This window comes from Panulirus ornatus, chromosome 23 (genome assembly GCF_036320965.1).
Source record: "Panulirus ornatus isolate Po-2019 chromosome 23, ASM3632096v1, whole genome shotgun sequence".
Taxonomy (NCBI): Eukaryota; Metazoa; Arthropoda; class Malacostraca; order Decapoda; family Palinuridae; genus Panulirus; species Panulirus ornatus.
Genome location: NC_092246.1, coordinates 12,853,233 through 12,868,944, shown reverse-complemented (window position 1 = coordinate 12,868,944; position 15,712 = coordinate 12,853,233). Strand labels below are relative to the sequence as shown.

The 15,712-nt window shown below is 41.4% G+C and overlaps 1 protein-coding gene across 5 annotated transcripts in view; it reads right to left on the bottom strand.

The window, feature by feature from the left end:
* LOC139756811 (uncharacterized) overlaps positions 1 to 15,712 on the bottom strand; it is a 374,339-nt gene that overhangs the window by 118,220 nt on the left and 240,407 nt on the right. For all 5 annotated transcript variants that reach the window (XM_071676620.1, XM_071676618.1, XM_071676617.1 and 2 more), the window contains one exon: positions 8,724 to 8,921. In XM_071676620.1, the coding sequence (XP_071532721.1) occupies positions 8,724 to 8,921 (198 nt within the window). The remainder of the gene's footprint in view (positions 1 to 8,723; positions 8,922 to 15,712) is intronic.

Below are 15,712 nucleotides of genomic sequence, written 5' to 3'. Positions count from 1 at the left end.
ACACTTTACTTCCTCCAGTTTTTCTCCATTCAAACTAACCTCCCAATTGACTTGACCCTCAACCCTACTGCACCTAATAACCTTGCTCTTATTCACATTTACTCTTAACTTTCTTCTTTCACACTTTTTACCAAACTCAGTCACCAGCTTCTGCAGTTTCTCACATGAATCAGCCATCAGTGCTGTATCATCAGCGAACAACAACTGACTCACTTCCCAAGCTCTCTCATCCACAACAGACTGCATACTTGCCCCTCTTTCCAAAACTCTTGCATTCACCTCCCTAACAACCCCATCCATAAAAAAATTAAACAACCATGGAGACATCACACACCCCTGCCGCAAACCTACATTCACTGAGAACCAATCACTTTCCTCTCTTCCTACACGTACACATGCCTTACATCCTCGATAAAAACTTTTCACTGCTTCTAACAACTTGCCTCCCACAACATATATTCCTAGTACCTTCCACAGAGCATCTCTATCAACTCTATCATATGCCTTCTCCAGATCCATAAATGCTACAGACAAATCCATTTGCTTTTCTAAGTATTTCTCACATACATTCTTCAAAGCAAACACCTGATCGACACATCCTCTACCACTTCTGAAACCACACTGCTCTTCCCCAATCTGATGCTCTGTACATGCCTTGACCCCCTCAATCAATACCCTCCCATATAATTTACCAGGAATACTCAACAAACTTATACCTCTGTAATTTGAGCACTCACTCTTATCTCCTTTGCCTTTGTACAATGGCACTATGCATGCATTCCGCCAATCCTCAGGCACCTCACCATGAGTCATACATACATTAAATAACCTTACCAACCAGTCAACAATACAGTCACCCCCTTTTTTAATAAATTCCACTGCAATACCATCCAAACCTGCTGCCTTGCCGGCTTTCATCTTCCGCAAAGCTTTTACTACCTCTTCTCTGTTTACCAAATCATTTTCCCTGACCCTCTCACTTTGCACACCACCTCGACCAAAACACCCTATATCTGCCATTCTATCATCAAACGCACTTTATTTACCTCCTTCCAGAACATCTTTTTATTCTCCCTAAAATTTAATGATATTCTCTCACCCCAACTCTCATTTGCCCTCTTTTTCACCTCTTGCACCTTTCCCTTGACCTCCTGTCTCTTTCTTTTATAAATCTCCCACTCATTTGCACTTTTTCCCTGCAAAAATCGTCCAAATGCCTCTCTCTTCTCTTTCACTCATAATCTTACTTCATCCCACCACTCACCACCCTTTCTAATCAACCCACCTCCCACGCTTCTCATGCCACAACCATCTTTTGCGCAAGCCATCACTGCTTCCCCAAATACATCCCATTCCTCCCCCACTCCCCTTACCTCCTTTGTTCTCACCTTTTTCCATTCTGTACTCAGTCTCTCCTGGTACTTCCTCACACAAGTCTCCTTCCCAAGCTCACTTACTCTCACCACCCTCTTCCCCCCAACATTCTCTCTTCTTTTCTGCAAACCCATACAAATCTTCACCTTCGCCTCCACAAGATAATGATCAGACATCCCTCCAGTTGCACCTCTCAGCACATTAACATCCAAAAGTCTCTCTTTCGCGCGCCTGTCAATTAACACGTAATCCAATAATGAATATGTATTTATACTGATTTATTATACTTTGTTGCTGTCTCCCGCATTAGTGCAGTAGCACAAGGAAACAGATGAAAAAATGGCCCAACCCACCCACATACACATGTATATACATACACATCCACACACGCATATATACATACCTATACATCTCAACGTTCACATATATATACACACACAGACTTATACATATACATAATTAATACTTTCTTTTTTATTATACTTTGTCGCTGTCTCCTGCATTAGCAAGGTAGCACAAGGAAATAAAAGAAAGAATGGCCCAACCCACCTACATACACATGTATATACATACACGTCCACACACGCACATATACATACCTCTACATCTCAACGTATACATATATATATACACACACAGACATATACATATATACACATATACATAATTCATAATGTCTGCCCTCATTCATTCCCGTCGCCACCCAGTTACATAATGAAAATACCAACCCCCTTCCCCTGCACGTGCGCGAGGTAGCACTAGGAAAAGACAACAAAGGCCATATTCATTCACACTCAGTCTCTAGCTGTCATGTATAATGCACCAAAACCACAGCTCCCTTTCCACATCCCACAGAACTTTCCATGGTTTACCCCAGACGCTTCACATGCCCTGGTTCAATCAATTGACAGCACGTCGACCCCTGTATACCACATCGTTCCAATTCACTCTATTCCTTGCACGCCTTTCATCCTCCTGCATGTTCAGGCCCCGCACTCAAAATCTTTTTCACTCCATTTTTCCACCTCCAATTTGATCTCCCACTTCTCCTCGTTCCCTCCACCTCTGACACATATATCCTCTTGGTCAATCTTTCTTCACTCATTTTCTCCATGTGACCAAACCATTTTAAAACACCCTCTTCTGCTCTCTCAACCACACTCTTTTTACCACCACACATCTCTCTTACCCTATTATTACTTACTCGATCAAACCACCTCACACCACATATTGTCCTCAAACATCTCATTTCCAACACATCCACCCTCCTCCGCACCACTCTATCTACAGCCCACGCCTTGCAACCATATAACATTGTTGGAACCACTATTCCTTCCAACATACCCATTTCTGCTTTCCAAGGTAACGTTCTTGACTTCCACACATTCTTCAATGCTCCCAGAACTTTCGCCCCCTCCCCCACCCTAAGATTCACTTCCGCTTCCATGGTTCCATCAGCTGCCAAATCCACTCACAGATATCTATAACACTCTACTTCCTCCAGTTTTTCTCCATTCCCACTTACCTCCAAATTGACTTGTCCCTCAACCTGACTGTACCTAATAACCTTGCTCTTATTCACATTTACTCTCTCAGCTTTCTTCTTTCACACACTTTACCAAACTCATTCACCAGCTTCTGCAGTTTCTCACACGAATCAGCCACTAGCGCTGTGTCATCAGCGAACAGCAACTGACTCACTTCCCAAAACTCTTGCATTCACCTCCCTAACAAACACATCCATAAACAAATCAAACAACCATGGAGACATCACACACCACTACTGCAAACCAACATTCACTGAGAACCAATCACTTTACTCTCTTCCTACACATACACATGCCTTACATCCTCGATAAAAACTTTTCACTGCTTCTAACAACTTGCCTCCCACACCATATATTCATAATACCTTCCACAGAGCATCTCTATCAACTCTATCATATGCCTTCTCCAGATCCATAAATGCTACATACAAATCCGTTTGTTTTTCTAAGTAATTCTCACATACGTTCTTCAAAGCAAACACCTGATCCACACATCCTCTACCACTTCTGAAACCACACTGCTCTTCCCCAATCTGATACTCTGTATATGCCTTCACCCTCTCAATCAATACCCTCCCATATAATTTACCAGGAATACTCAAGAAACTTATACCTCTGTAATTTGAGCACTCACTTTTATCCCCATTGCCTTTGTAAAATGGCACGATGCATGCATTCTGCCAATCCTTAGGCACCTCACCATGAGTCATACATACAATAAATAATCTTACCAACCAGTCAACAATACAGTCACCCCCTTTTTTAATAAATTCCACTGCAATACCATCCAAACTTGCTGCCTTGCCGGCTTTCATCTTCCGTAAAGCTTTTACTACATCTTCTCTGTTTACCAAATCATTCTCCCTAACCCTCTCACTTTGCACACCACCTCAACCAAAACACCCTAAATCTGCCACTCTATCATCAAATACATTCAACAAACCATCAAAATACTCACTCCATCTCCTTCTCACATCACCACTACTTGTTATCACATCCCCATTTGCCCCCTTCACTGATTTTCCCATTTGTTCCTTTGTCTTACGCACTATATTTACCTCCTTCCAGAACATCTTTTTATTCTCCCTAAGAATTAATGATACTCTCTCACCCCAACTCTCATTTGCCCTCTTTTTCACCTCTTGCACCTTTCTCTTGACCTCCTGCCTCTTTCTTTTATACATCTCCCACTCATTTGTATTATTTCCCTGCAAAAATCGTCCAAAAGCCTCTCTCTTCTCTTTCACTAATAATCTTACTTCTTCATCCCACCACTCACTACCCTTTCTAATCTGCCCACCTCCCACGCTTCTCATGCCGCAACCATCTTTTGCACAAGCCATCACTGTTGCCCTAAATACATCCCATTCCTCCCCCATTCCCCTTATGTCCTTTGTTCTCACCTTTTTCCATTCTGTACTCAGTCTCTCCTGGTACTTCCTCACACAAGTCTCCTTCCCAAGCTCACTTACTCTCACCATGATCTTCACCCCAACATTCTCTCTTCTTTTCTGAAAACCTCTACAAATCTTCACCTTCGCCTCCACTATATAATGATCAGACATCCCTCCTCTTGCACCTCTCAGCACATTAACATCCAAATGTCTCTCTTTCGCACTCCTATCAATTAGCACGTCATCGAATAACGCACTCTGGCCATCTCTCCTACTTACATACGTATACTTATGTATATCTCTCTTTTTAAAAAACCAGGTATTCCCAATCACCAGTCCTTTTTCAGCACAAAAATCTACAAGCTCTTCACCATTTCCATTTACAACACTGAACACCCCATGTACACCAGTTATTCCCTCAACTGCCACATTCCTCACCTTTCCATTAAAAACACCCATCACTATAACCCGGTCTTGTGCATCAAAACTGCTAACACACTCACTCAGCTGCTCCCAAAACACTTGCCTCTCATGATCTTTCTTCTCATGCCCAGTTGCATATGCACCAATAATCACCCATCTCTCTCCATCCACTTTCAGTTTTACCCATATCAGTCTAGAGTTTACTTTCTTACACTCTCTCACATACTCCCACCACTCCTGTTTCAGGAGTAGTGCTACTCCTTCCCTTGCTCTCATCCTCTCACTAACCCCTGACTTTACTCCCAAAACATTCCCAAACCACTCCTCCCCTTTAACCTTGAGCTTCATTTCACTCAGAGCCAAAACATCCAGGTTCCTTTCCTCAAACATATTTCCTATCTCTCCTTTTTTTCTTATCTTGGTTACATCCACACACATTTAAACACCTCAATCTGAGCCTTCGAGACGATGAGCACTCCCCGTGTGACTCCTTCTTCTGTTTCCCCTTTCAGAAAGTTAAAATACAACGAGGGGAGGGTTTCGAGCCCCGCACTCTCGTCCCCTTTAGTCGCTTTCTACGACATGTGAGGAATGAGTGGGAAGTATTCTTTCTCTCCTATCCCCAGGGTACATATGTATATATGCATAAGTACATGTAAGTATATGTATGTATCATGTTTATGTACATAAATGTATTTTTATTTATTATCTATTTCATTATAATTTGTCACTGCCTCCCGCGTTAGTGAGGCAGCTCAAGGAAACAGACGAAAAAATGGCCCAACCCACCCACATACACATGTATATACATACACGTCCACACACGCACATATACATACCTATACATCTCAATGTATACATATATATACACACACAGACATATACATATATACACATGTACATGGTTCATACTGTCTGCCCTTTATTCATTCCCGTCGCCACCCCGCCACACAGGAAATGAAAACCCCCTCCCCCACATGTGCGCGAGGTAGTGCTAGGAAAAGACAACAAAGACCACATTCGTTCATATTCAGTCTCTAGCTGTCATGTATAATGCACCAAAACCACAGCTCCCTTTCCACATCCACACCCCACAAAACTTTCTATGGCTTACCCCAGATGCTTCACATGCCCTGGTTGAATCCATTGACAGCACGTCAACCCCGGTATACCACATCGTTCCAATTCACTCTATTCCTTGCCCGCCTTTCACCCTCCTGCATGTTTAGGCCTCAATCACTCAAAATCTTTTTCACTCTTATCTTTCCACCTCCAATTTGGTCTCCCACTTCTCCTCGTTCCCTCCACCTCTGACACATATATCCTCTTTGTCAATCTTTCCTCACTCATTCTCTTCATGTGACCGAACTATTTCAAAACACCCTCTTCTGCTCTCTCAACCACACTTTTTTTATTTCCACACATCTCTCTTACCCTTTCATTACTTACTCAATCAAACCACCTCACACCACATATTGTCCTCAAACATCTCATTTGCAGCAGATCCACGCTCCTCCGCACAACTCTATCTATAGCCCACGCCTCGCAACCATATAACATTGTTGGAACCACTATTCCTTCAAATGTGTAAGTGCATATATGTGTACATATGTGTATGTGAGTATATGTCTCTTTTTTCATCTGTTGATAAAAGAAGAATGGGTGGTGGTTCTGGCAGCAATGAAGAAAGTGTGGAAAGAGAGAACATTATCTCAGAGCAAAAATGGGCATGTTTGAAGTCAAAGATTAGTAGTTCCAACAATATTATATAGTTGCAAGGTATGGGCTACAGACACAGTTGTATGGAGGAGGGTGGATGTGTTGGAAATTAATCGTTTGAGGACAATATGTGGTATGAGGGGGTTTGATCGATTAAATAGTGAAAGGGTACGAGAGATGTGTGCTAATAAAAAGAATGTGGTTGAGAGAGCAGAAGAGGGTGTGTTGAAATGGTTTGGACATATGGAGAGAATGAGTGAGGAAAGGTTGACAAAGTATATATGTGTCAGAAGGGAACGGAACAAGTAGAGACTTTCATGAAACACATAATACCTTCCAATGATTAGGATTCAAACCCAGACCCTCTTGTGTGATATTCGGGAATGCTGACTGCTAGGCTATGATCGCCCCTAATAGGGCAATGACTATTCGATTACATGTAATCAAATAGCCTTCATATCACATCCATGAGCATCGGGTTCTACATTAGTCTAATCCCATCAGGCTTACGTTACCAGCAGGTAGCATTTTACAGATTCTAACTGTACAAATGTGGAGGTATATGAACATGAATATAGTGCACATGAATGTGCACTTTCATAGAACATATAATACCCTCCAACAGCCAGAATTTGAACCCAGGACCTTTTGTGTGGCATTAGAGAATGCTAACCGCTAAGCTATGATAGCCCCTAATAGGGAAATGACTATTTGATTACATGTAATCACATCCCCTTTGTCTCACATCCACGAGCAATGGGGTCTAGACCAATCAAATCCCATCAGGCTCACATTACCAGCAGTTAACATTTTACAGAATCTTACTGTACAAACACAGGAGGTATATGAACACAAACATAGTGCATATGAACACGCACTTACAAAGAATACATAATACCCTTCAACAGCCAGGATTCAGACCCAGGGCCTTTTGCATGGTATCCAGGAACGCTAACTGTCCCTAATAGGAAAACAACTATTCGATTACATATACTAATTTACTCTTCATCTCACATCCATGAGCAACTGGGTCTACTGTGGTCAAATCTCATCAGGCTCACATTACCAGCAGTTAGTAGACCCCATTGCTCAAGGATGTAAGATGAATGGCATTTGAGTACATGATATCAAATAGTCATTTCCCTGTTGGGGTGATCATAGCCTAGCCATTACATTCCTAAATACCCTGCAAAAGGTCCTGGGTTCAAATCCAGGCTGTTGGAGGGTATTATGTGTTCTATGAAAGTGCACGTTCATATACCTCCCCGTTTGTAAAGTAAGGTCCTGTAAAATGCTAACTGTTAGTAATGTGGCCGGTTGGGATCTTTTATGGGCCACATGCATAGTGAGAGTGTGTGTGGTCTTAGAATTATCTTTAACACCCAGTGTTAAAGATTTTTCAGCTGGTGGATGTAGCTTAAGTTGACTGACCTCAATGATCCTAGCAGTTGATAGACCCAAAGCCCAAACAACTAACCAACCATGGGATTTGATGGGTATAGATCCTGTTGCTCATGGATGTGAGACAAAGGGGATTTGATTACATGTAGTCGAACAGTCATTTGCCTATTATGGGCAATCATAGCCTGGCAGGTAGCATTCCCAAATACCACACAAAAGGTCCTGGGATTGAACCTCAGCTGTTGGAGGGTATTATGCAATGTATATGTATGTACAGTCCTGGCAGAAAGAATTGGCGTGACAGGGCCCACACCAGTATTTCTCATGGACATCCCTACAGCATCTTGCAGCATCTGTTTCAAGTGCCTTGAGGATTATATCAAGGCCAAGGGACTTCATATGAAGTACTAAGAGGGGTGAGCACCTGTTTTATCTAGTTTATTGATATTTTCATATGATGTGTCACATTGTAAGTACGGCATGCCAATTTCTTCCGCTGGCACTGTATGTGTACATGCATGTGTGTGTATATGAGAGGATGGGTCTTTCTTTGTCCGTCTCCTAGCACTACCTCGCTGATGGGGGAAACAGCAATCAAGTGTAATAAGAAAATAAAAAAACTACATACATACAGAGATCCTCTAAATCTATTAAGTAAAGACACTATACCCCAAATGAAAAATTCCTTAGTAAATATTTGGAAAGTTGCTACTCAAAATTTTCATTATTGTATTATGATGTACTGGGATATAAAATGTTGTATGTTTACAGCAATATTGCTGAAATTACAGTGCTTTCAAAGGGAAGTGGCATACTAACATAAAAACTGTCAAACATAATGACATACAGATGAAAATATACTAACTGTAAGTGTCTTTTCAAAAATTTCTCATTGTTCTGGCTGTCATTTCTCAATTCTTCAAGCTCTGCTGTCACATGCATATAATTCCTCTTCATCTCTTCATACTCAAATCTAATTTCAGCACATTCAGCACGTGAAGCTGTTAGCCTGTGTTCCAACTCATTGATTCTGGTTAAAAGTTCAGCCTTCTGCTGCTCACATCTGGAAAATCAATCATCTTGGTCTTATTGATACTATACAGCTTAAAAACCAAATCACAAGCATTAAATTAAAATAAGAAGAGATTTTTCCCCGACATGCTCTCATTACTATAACTGCCATTTCTATTTATCCTTCTAAGGGCAGGCTAAACATGTTCTGTTAAGAAGCTGACACTAACTAATGTCTGTGGAACTGTGGAAACATGAAAGCAAAAAGAATCATGGCTGCTGCATTAGCAGTCTTGCCCGCCTGTCTCAAGGTTAATATGTCCATAACACTGGAAAGGTAAGTTACCCTAACTCCTTGGCAAGCAACATGTAAGAAAGATGAAAATGTTAGGTGAGAGACATTTCTAAGTTACAGCAAAAACAAAACTGTGGAAAAATGTATAATTTCTCATTCCTCAAAATCAATTTTCTTTCTGCATCACAATCATAACTATAATCATTGACTTAATAAGACAAAAATTCAGCCTAAGGAGAATGAGAGAGTTACAGATTTCTCCAAAGCCAGTCCTTTAACATGCATAGTTATCTAACTAAAGACAGTATCAATGGCAGTTGTGGGAAGGCATAAAGGAGTGGTATGGGCAGACATGAATGAAAATTATAAGGAGAGAGGGAAAGAAGACTGTGCAGTTGTATTATCACCGAGATTATGGGAGGGATGAAATGGATCAAGAATAGTGTGAGTGAAAGGAGAGATGGAATTGTTTGGTATTCATGGGTATGTGCCTGTGAATATGAAGACCATGAGGTGAGGATGAAATGAGGAGTTTCTGGAAAATTTGAATGACTGCATGAATGGGTTTGTGAAGGAAAGGAAAGTGGCTGTTAATGGGTGATATGAATGTGTGAAGATAAGATGTAATGGAAGAGTTGAGACAGTTGGTAAATGGGGAGTACCTGAAATAACTGAAAATTAATTCTGTGGATATCTGTGCTGGAGGGGATTGACCTTGCAAAAACAATGTTTTTTTCAGCACAAGGTGATCTGGAGATATACAGAGATGAGAAATGATAGAAGAAAAGATAAGAAGGGTATGACTGACAACATGGCAATAGATGAAAGGTTGAGACACGTTATGTTGGATGCTAAAGCTGTGAGAGGATTCTTTGGAGATTCTGAACATTTTGCAGTTCTTGTAGAGGTAAGGATCAGAGAGAAGTAAAGGTATGGAATAAGGAAGAATGAAGAGGTAAAATTGTGGGTAAACAAGATGATAAATCAGAAAGAATGCAAGGAGGAACATAACAGATGGGTGACAGAAAGTTTGGATGAAGGTGCTGTAAACAAAAGGATGGCAAGAAATTTACAACTTCCATAGGGATGAATTTTTGTAACCTGTTCATCCATAACACAAAAGGGACAATGTATTCTACAAAAAAATATTAATTATGCTGTTATAACAATAACTAAAATGTAATTTTCTAAACAAAATGATATACAACTGAACCGGGTGAAAAAATGAATACATGTGCTGCTCCACTGCTAAGTGTATGGGGTACACCAAGTGTACTATTAGGCATGGTTAATAATTGTGTTGTGTTTTTGGAAGCATTTTGGTAACAAACTAATATCATTATGCAGGGTTTTCATCAGTACTTCCAATTATTCTGTAAAAATTTCACTAATTTAGAAACTATCACATAAAGAAGATGTAGTGCACACCTTTTCTGAATTTCATATTTTCACACAGACTGGCATGAAAATGCAAAAAAAAGAAAATTGGTGTAGAATCTGGTAACATGTGCGATGTAACCACAGCATTAATGGCAAAAAGTTTTACCTAAGGCAGAGGTGGGTAATTTAAGAACTGTAATTATATAAGCCCTGGCTATAGTGAGCAAAAAAATGAAATAAGACATATATCCCTGGGGATAGGGGAGAAAGAATACTTCCCAAGCATTCCTCACGTGTCGCAGAAGGCGACTAAAGGGGACGGAAGCGTGGGGTTGGAAACTCTCCCCTCCTTGTATTTTAACTTTCTAAAAGGGGAAACAGAGGAAGGAGTCATGCAGGGAGTACTCATCCTCCTCGAAGCCTCAGATTGGGGTGTCTAAATGTGTGTGGATGTAACCAAGATGAGAAAAAAGGAGAGATAGGTAGTTGTTCCAACAATGTTGTATGGTTGCGAGGCGTGGGCTATGGATGGAGTTGTGCGGAGGAGGGTGGATGTGTTGGAAATGAGATGTTTGAGGACAATATGTGGTGTGAGGTGGTGTGATAGAGTAAGTAATAATAGGGTAAGAGAGATGTGCAGTAATAAAAAGAGTTTGGTGAGACAGCAGAAGAGGGTGTTTTGAAATGGTTTGGTCACATGAGAGAATGAGTGAGGAGAGATTGACAAAGAGGATATAGGTGTCAGAGGTGGAGGGAACGAGGAGAAGTGGGAGACCAAATCGGAGGTGGAAAATTGGAGTGAAAAAGATTTTGAGTGATTGGGGCCTGAATATGAATGAGGGAGAAAGGCGTGCAAGGAACAGAGTAAATTGGAACGATGTAGTATACCGGGGTTGACGTGCTGTCAGTGGATTGAATCAGGGCATGTATATATATATATATATATATATGTATATATATATATATATATATATATATATATATATATATATATATATATATATATATATATATATATAGATGATACAGCGCTGTTGGCTGATTCATGTGAGAAACTGCAGAAGCTGGTGACTGAGTTTGGTAAAGTGTGTAAAAGAAGAAAGTTAAGAGTAAATGTGAATAAGAGCAAGGTTATTAGGTACAGTAGGGTTGAGGGTCAAGTCAACTGGGAGGTAAGTTTGAATGGAGAAAAACTGGAGGAAGTAAAGTGTTTTAGATATCTGGGAGTGGATCTGGCAGCGGATGGAACCATGGAAGCGGAAGTGGATCATAGGGTGGGGGAGGGGGCGAAAATCCTGGGAGCCTTGAAGAATGTGTGGAAGTCGAGAACATTATCTCGGAAAGCAAAAATAGGTATGTTTGAAGGAATAGTGGTTCCAACAATGTTGTATGGTTGTGAGGCGTGGGCTATGGATAGAGTTGTGCGCAGGAGGATGGATGTTCTGGAAATGAATGTTTGAGGAAAATGTGTGGTGTGAGGTGGTTTGATCGAGTAAGTAACGTAAGGGTAAGAGAGATGTGTGGAAATAAAAAGAGCATGGTTGAGAGAGCAGAAGAGGGTGTTTTGAAATGGTTTGGGCACATGGAGAGAATGAGTGAGGTAAGATTGACCAAGAGGATATATGTGTCGGAGGTGGAGGGAACGAGAAGTGGGTGACCAAATTGAAGGTGGAAAGATGGAGTGAAAAAGATTTTGTGTGATCGGGGCCTGAACATGCAGGAGGGTGAAAGGAGGGCAAGGAATAGAGTGCATTGGAGCGATGTGGTATACCGGGGTTGACGTGCTGTCAGTGGATTGAATCAAGGCATGTGAAGCGTCTGGGGTAAACCATGGAAAGCTGTGTAGGTATGTATATTTGCGTGTGTGGACGTATGTATATACATGTGTATGGGGGGGGGTTGGGCCATTTCTTTCGTCTGTTTCCTTGCGCTACCTCGCAAACGCGGGAGACAGCGACAAAGTATAATAAAAAATAAATATATATATATCTATATATATATATTGTGGTGATGTGAGAAGGAGATGAGGTGAGTATTTTGAAGGTTTATTGAATGTGTTTGATGATAGAGTGGCAGATGTGGGGTGTCTTGGTCGAGGTGGTGTGCAAAGTGAGAGGGTTAGGGAAAATGATTTGGTAAATAGAGAAGAGGTAGTAAAAGCTTTACGGAAGATGAAAGCCGGCAAAGCAGCAGGTTTGGATGGCATTGCAGTGGAATTTATTACAAAAGGGGGTGACTGTATTGTTGACTGGTTGGGAAGGTTATTTAATGTATGTATGATTCATGGTGAGGTGCCTGAGGATTGGCGGAATGCTTGCATAGTGCCATTGTACAAAGGCAAAGGGGATAAGAGTGAGTGCTCAAATTACAGAGGTATAAGTTTGTTGAGTATTCCTGGTAAATTATATGGGAGGGTATTGATTGAGAGGGTGAAGGCATGTACAGAGCATCAGATTGGGGAAGAGCAGTGTGGTTTCAGAAGTGGTAGAGGATGTGTGGATCAGGTGTTTACTTTGAAGAACATATGCAAGAAATACTTAGAAAAACAAATGGATTTGTATGTAGCATTTATGGATCTGGAGAAGGCATATGATAGAGTTGATAGAGATGCTCTGTGGAAGGTATTAAGAATATATGGTGTGGGAGGCAACTTGTTAGAAGCAGTGAAAAGTTTTTATCGAGGATGTAAGGCATGTGTACGTGTAGGAAGAGAGGAAAGTGATTGGTTCTCAGTGAATGTAGGTTTGCGGCAGGGGTATGTGATGTCTCCATGGTTGTTTAATTTGTTTATGGATGGGGTTGTTAGGGAGGTGAATGCAAGAGTTTTGGAAAGAGGGGCAAGTATGCAGTCTGTTGTGGATGAGAGAGCTTGGGAAGTGAGTCAGTTGTTGTTCGCTGATGATACAGCGCTGGTGGCTGATTCATGTGAGAAACTGCAGAAGCTGGTGACTGAGTTTGGTAAAGTGTGTGAAAGAAGAAAGTTTAGAGTAAATGTGAATAAGAGCAAGGTTATTAGGTACAGTAGGTTTGAGGGTCAAGTCAATTGGGAGGTAAGTTTGAATGGAGAAAAGCTGAAGGAAGTGAAGTGTTTTAGATATCTGGGAGTGGATCTGGCAGCGGATGGAACCATGGAAGCGGAAGTGAATCATAGGGTGGGGGAGGGGGCGAAAATTCTGGGAGCCTTGAAGAATGTGTGGAAGTCGAGAACATTATCTCGGAAAGCAAAAATGGGTATGTTTGAAGGAATAGTGGTTCCAACAATGTTGTATGGTTGCGAGGCGTGGGCTATGGATAGAGTTGTTCGCAGGAGGATGGACGTGCTGGAAATGAGATGTTTGAGGACAATGTGTGGTGTGAGGTGGTTTGATTAAGTAATATAAGGGTGAGAGAGATGTGTGGAAATAAAAAGAGTGTGGTTGAGAGAGCAGAAGGCGAAGTTTTGAAATGGTTTGGTCACATGGAGAGAATGAGTGGGGAAAGATTGACCAAGAGGATATATGTGTCAGAGGTGGAGGGAACGAGGAGAAGTGGGAGACCAAATTGGAGGTGGAAAGATGGAGTGAAAAAGATTTTGAGTGATCGGGGCCTGAACATGCAGGAGGGTGAAAGGCGTGCAAGGAATAGAGTGAATTGGAATGATGTGGTATACCGGGGTCGAAGTGCTGTCAATGGATTGAACCAGGGCATGTGAAGCATCTGGGGTAAACCATGCAAAGTGTGTGGGGCCTGGATGTGGAAAGGGAGCTGTGGTTTCGGTGCATTATTACATGACAGCTAGAGACTGAGTGTGAACGAATGGGGCCTTTGGTGTTTTTCCTAGCGCTACCTCGCACACATGAGGGGGGAGGGGGTTGTTATTCCATGTGTGGCGAGGTGGCGATGGGAACAAGTAAAGGCAGACAGTATGAATTATGTACATGTGTATATATGTATATGTCTGTGTGTGTATATATATGTGTACATTAAGATGTATAGGTATGTACATTGTGCATGGGTGGACATGTATGTATATACATGTGTATGTGGGCGGGTTGGGCCATTCTTTTGTCTGTTTCCTTGCGCTACCTCGCTAATGCGGGAGACAGCGACAAAGCAAAATAAATAAAAATAAATAAAAAATAAAAAAGGTGAGAACAATGGAAGTAAGGGGAGTGGGGGAGGAATGGGATGTATTTAGGGAATCAGTGATGGATTGTGCAAAAGATACTTGTGGCATGAGAAGAGTGGGAGGTGGGTTGATTAGAAAGGGTAGTGAGTGGTGGGATGAAGAAGTAAGATTATTAGTGAAAGAGAAGAGAGAGGCATTTGGACGATTTTTGCAGGGAAAAAATGCAATTGTGTGGGAGATGTATAAAAGAAAGAGACAGGAGGTCAAGAGAAAGGTGCAAGAGGTGAAAAAGAGGGCAAATGAGAGTTGGGGTGAGAGAGTATCATTAAATTTTAGGGAGAATAAAAAGATGTTCTGGAAGGAGGTAAATAAAGTGCGTAAGACAAGGGAGCAAATGGGAACTTCAGTGAAGGGCACAAATGGGGAGGTGATAACAAGTAGTGGTGATGTGAGAAGGAGATGGAGTGAGTATTTTGAAGGTTTGTTGAATGTGTTTGATGATAGAGTGGCAGATATAGGGTGTTTTGGTCGAGGTGGTGTGCAAAGTGAGAGGGTTAGGGAAAATGATTTGGTAAACAGAGAAGAGGTAGTAAAAGCTTTGCGGAAGATGAAAGCCGGCAAGGCAGCAGGTTTGGATGGTATTGCAGTGGAATTTATTAAAAAAGGGGATGACTGTATTACTGACTGGTTGGTACAGTTATTTAATGTATGTATGACTCATGGTGAGGTGCCTGAGGATTGGCGGAATGCGTGCATAGTGCCATTGTACAAAGGCAAAGGGGATAAGAGTGAGTGCTCAAATTACAGAGGTATAAGTTTGTTGAGTATTCCTGGTAAATTATATGGGAGGGTATTGATTGAGAGGGTGAAGGCATGTATGGAGCATCGGATTGGGGAAGAGCAGTGTGGTTTCAGAAGTGGTAGAGGATGTGTCGATCAGGTGTTTGCTTTGAAGAATGTATGTGAGAAATACTTAGAAAAGCAAATGGATTTGTATGTAGCATTTATGGATCTGGAGAAAGCATATGATAGAGTTGATAGAGATGCTCTGTGGAAGGTA